Raw genomic sequence first — 3,163 nt, 5'->3', positions numbered from 1 at the left:
TATATATATATATATCCAGTTTTCAAGAAAGTTAATCTAATTAAACTCATTTCATCCACCCCAATAAATTCCAATACATAAGAAAAAAATAAAACACACAATTTTTACATTCTTCTCCACTTCTAACCTAAAATCGAAGAGTAAACCCGAGGAACTTCATCGAACGTAATTTAAAGGAGTATAAAACAGGATATATAAAGAATATAAAGAGGATAAAACAATATCAAGCAGATCCTCATGAAACTAAATAAAGCCACCTTTATCCAGCATACCTGGCTATATATAACCAAAAAAAAGCTAATAAAATAATACCTAAATATCTTTAGTCTTATCTCACGCGTACGATACATTTCACCATATACCAAGTATAAAATGGTACAGTAAATTATTATATTTAACAAATAATAATATTTATTATAATACATAAAACTGTTAATAAATCCATTAAGAAATAGTGGAATTAGGTTTCAGAGGCTGTTTATGCAGTGCTACTGTTTAATTTCTGTTAGTAGTTTATTATTTCTTTCTTTTTATTCTCGATTCAAGTTCATTTTAAAACCAGATAAACCAATTTAAATTCGATAAAAGAAATAGGAACACTGAAATAAAATTGCTCTCCAATAAGTCTTTAAACTCCCCGGAACTCCATTGAATTAAAATTCTTGCCCAACATAATAGTAACTTCAAAAATAAATCCACGGTGAACTTTGGAAACTCAAAACAAAGTTGGAGGACGGATTCCTCAGAACCCTGGAGACTACTAAGTAAGATTAATGCTCAAGTACGATACCTAAGTTCCGACTTTCAAAGAAATGCAAGATATTTTCCAAGTTTTGTCGTGTAGAGATAATGAGGGAAAACTCTTAGTAAAAAATCTGGGATATTTTTATCTGTCAGAGTAAGTTGATGCTACGATCCAACACAAATCCTTTATAAACACTCATTTAATAGGGAAAATCATAACAATCACCTTGAGATATAAATATCATGGATTTAACTGCATCATTGAACGGCATATTTTTTAATAAACGACTAATAATCTAACGATAAACTAAATATAACAAGACAACAAATGTACCTGTCATTAAATAACTCCCTGGAAAATTATTAGTTGTATATCTTTTCAGTCAGAAAAATAAAATAAAACAATATTTTCAAATCAAACACGTAACTATGTCACCGGATTGCATAAAAATTTTTATGACATTGTATTCAAAGTTTTATGAGTACAAAATTTAGTTGAATGAAAATTCTATCACTATTTTAGGAAGATAGATTCCATTTCGATCACTCTGGCGGCTCCTAATCCAGTTACTTTACTTCCTGAAAGCGCAACTAGGTGGCAGCACCAAAAAGAGTTCGTTCCTGGATGAATTGGTGACCACACTATTTTTTAATATATGAAGTGTTTTCTGGAAAAAGTATTGTAGTCATGAAAACGTTAATCAGAGAAAATTGAAGTTCAATGCTTCACATTTATTGTACGATAAAATTTCATAATTTGATGGTTATAATTTTTTTTTAAGCCTTTACACTGAAAATCAGTATCATTATACATAAATTTAAAGCACAATAACTCGCTGAACATAAATTATAATTTTCCACAATCATCAATAGGTCAACTTGTTTGATAATAAAATTTCTGTTCAACAAGATCATCCAAAAATAAAAAAAATTTCATTGGGAATTTCAGAGCTAGGTGAGCTGAAGAAGAACTGGATAATGTATAAGAGCCCGAGAGATAATAGGCAGTTATTTCATCCTAGTTTTTTATTCCAGGATAAAAACTATACATAGTCAAAATTGATGAAATTGCTCCAAGTATAGTTTTAGTAGTGACAGAGACCAATTTAATTTATTAGAGTAGTCATAACTGAAACAAGACATGCAAATCACAAGAACAATGGATAAGAAGTGTGTGGTCTTAGTAATGCTAAAATGCTTTCTTTATACACGATTTCTAGTTTATTGAAAAAAAAAATGATCCCAGGTTTACACCCCCCCATACAAATGTGTATGTTTTGCGGGAAAAAAAACAATGTCCAAATCGACCGATAAATCAATCTCGTTAACAATTGGTTAAATAAATTAAAAGAAAATAAATAAATACATGCCAGATTTTCCATCTTCTTTAGACTTCTTTTCATAATTTTTCTTACCTGAAATATAAAGAAAAAAATTATAAACAAAAATTATCATTTTAAGAGCTTACAATATAAAGTTTGTGAACGATTGGAAAAATAGAATACCACATCCAATTATAATAATGATTAAAAAAAATATGAATATATTAAATCTTGAATTTTTTCTAATACTAATTTGATCAATCGATTTCAATCTTTCCAAAAAATCTGCTAAATAAACTGTTATATTGAACTTTATTTTAAGTTTATAACACTCAATCTTAACAGTAAGTAGATAAGAAATTAATTGATATGATTAGTAACGGAGGAAAAAAAAAGATTTATTATATGCCTGTTAAAGCCTTTTTCAGTTATTTTCTCGTTTATGTTTTTAACAAGATTTATGTTGTACTAGTTAGATTTTCAATGAAAAATATGATATGGTATATAATATCCTATAATATAATATATTGATCAATGGTTATGTGTGTGCTTAGTAGAATGTTTTGCACCAGAGTGACGAGTTATGTCTTTTTTTTCAACAGAAAATGGCCTTCCCTTCAAAACATAAGTAAAGTCGGACAAATGTTCTTCCTTTATGTTAAATATTAATTTCCTTCTTGATTGCGATAGTAGACTGTATTTAAAGCAATTAAGCATAATCCATGAATCACGCTATATAGAGTCAATATATAAATTAAGTAAATATCAATTGTCAAATTTTTTAAAATCAATAAAGTTTAAACGAAGGCCTGAACATCCGAACATCCGTTCGTTATGAATAGAAAGTAGTTAATTATTAGTCCTTATGTAAATAAGTAAAATTTGTTTAAAAGTATAGAAAAAAATCTTCCCTTAAATCTTTTAAAGATGTTGATAAAACATTTGAGTTTATATTTATATCTTGATCTCACTCTCTTTATATCTCCTTATCTCACACCACAGCAGGAAAAAAATTGATAACTAAGTTAAGTTTTGGCCCTAGACCCTCTCCCCCTTCAATGATTACAGGACAGGTAAACTGGAAAAATTTTCGGACT

The 3,163-nt window shown here is 28.3% G+C and overlaps 2 protein-coding genes across 11 annotated transcripts in view; one reads left to right on the top strand and one right to left on the bottom strand.

The window, feature by feature from the left end:
* Positions 1–3,163, bottom strand: part of MCU (mitochondrial calcium uniporter) — a 516,099-nt gene that overhangs the window by 114,035 nt on the left and 398,901 nt on the right. For 3 of the 10 annotated variants that reach the window (XM_067053485.1, XM_067053353.1, XM_067053434.1), the window contains one exon: positions 2,115–2,159. The exons of the other annotated variants lie outside the window; for them this stretch is intronic. In XM_067053485.1, the coding sequence (XP_066909586.1) occupies positions 2,115–2,159 (45 nt within the window). The remainder of the gene's footprint in view (positions 1–2,114; positions 2,160–3,163) is intronic. 10 annotated transcript variants of the gene reach the window in all.
* Positions 1–3,163, top strand: part of LOC106678935 (myb-like protein X) — a 200,923-nt gene that overhangs the window by 17,214 nt on the left and 180,546 nt on the right. The window lies entirely within an intron of this gene.

This window comes from Halyomorpha halys, unplaced genomic scaffold (assembly GCF_000696795.3).
Source record: "Halyomorpha halys isolate HHAL.00 unplaced genomic scaffold, Hhal_1.1 Scaffold169.1, whole genome shotgun sequence".
In the NCBI taxonomy this organism is placed as follows: Eukaryota; Metazoa; Arthropoda; class Insecta; order Hemiptera; family Pentatomidae; genus Halyomorpha; species Halyomorpha halys.
The sequence above is the reverse complement of the archived record's forward strand: the minus strand, read 5'-3'. Positions and strand labels throughout refer to the sequence as shown.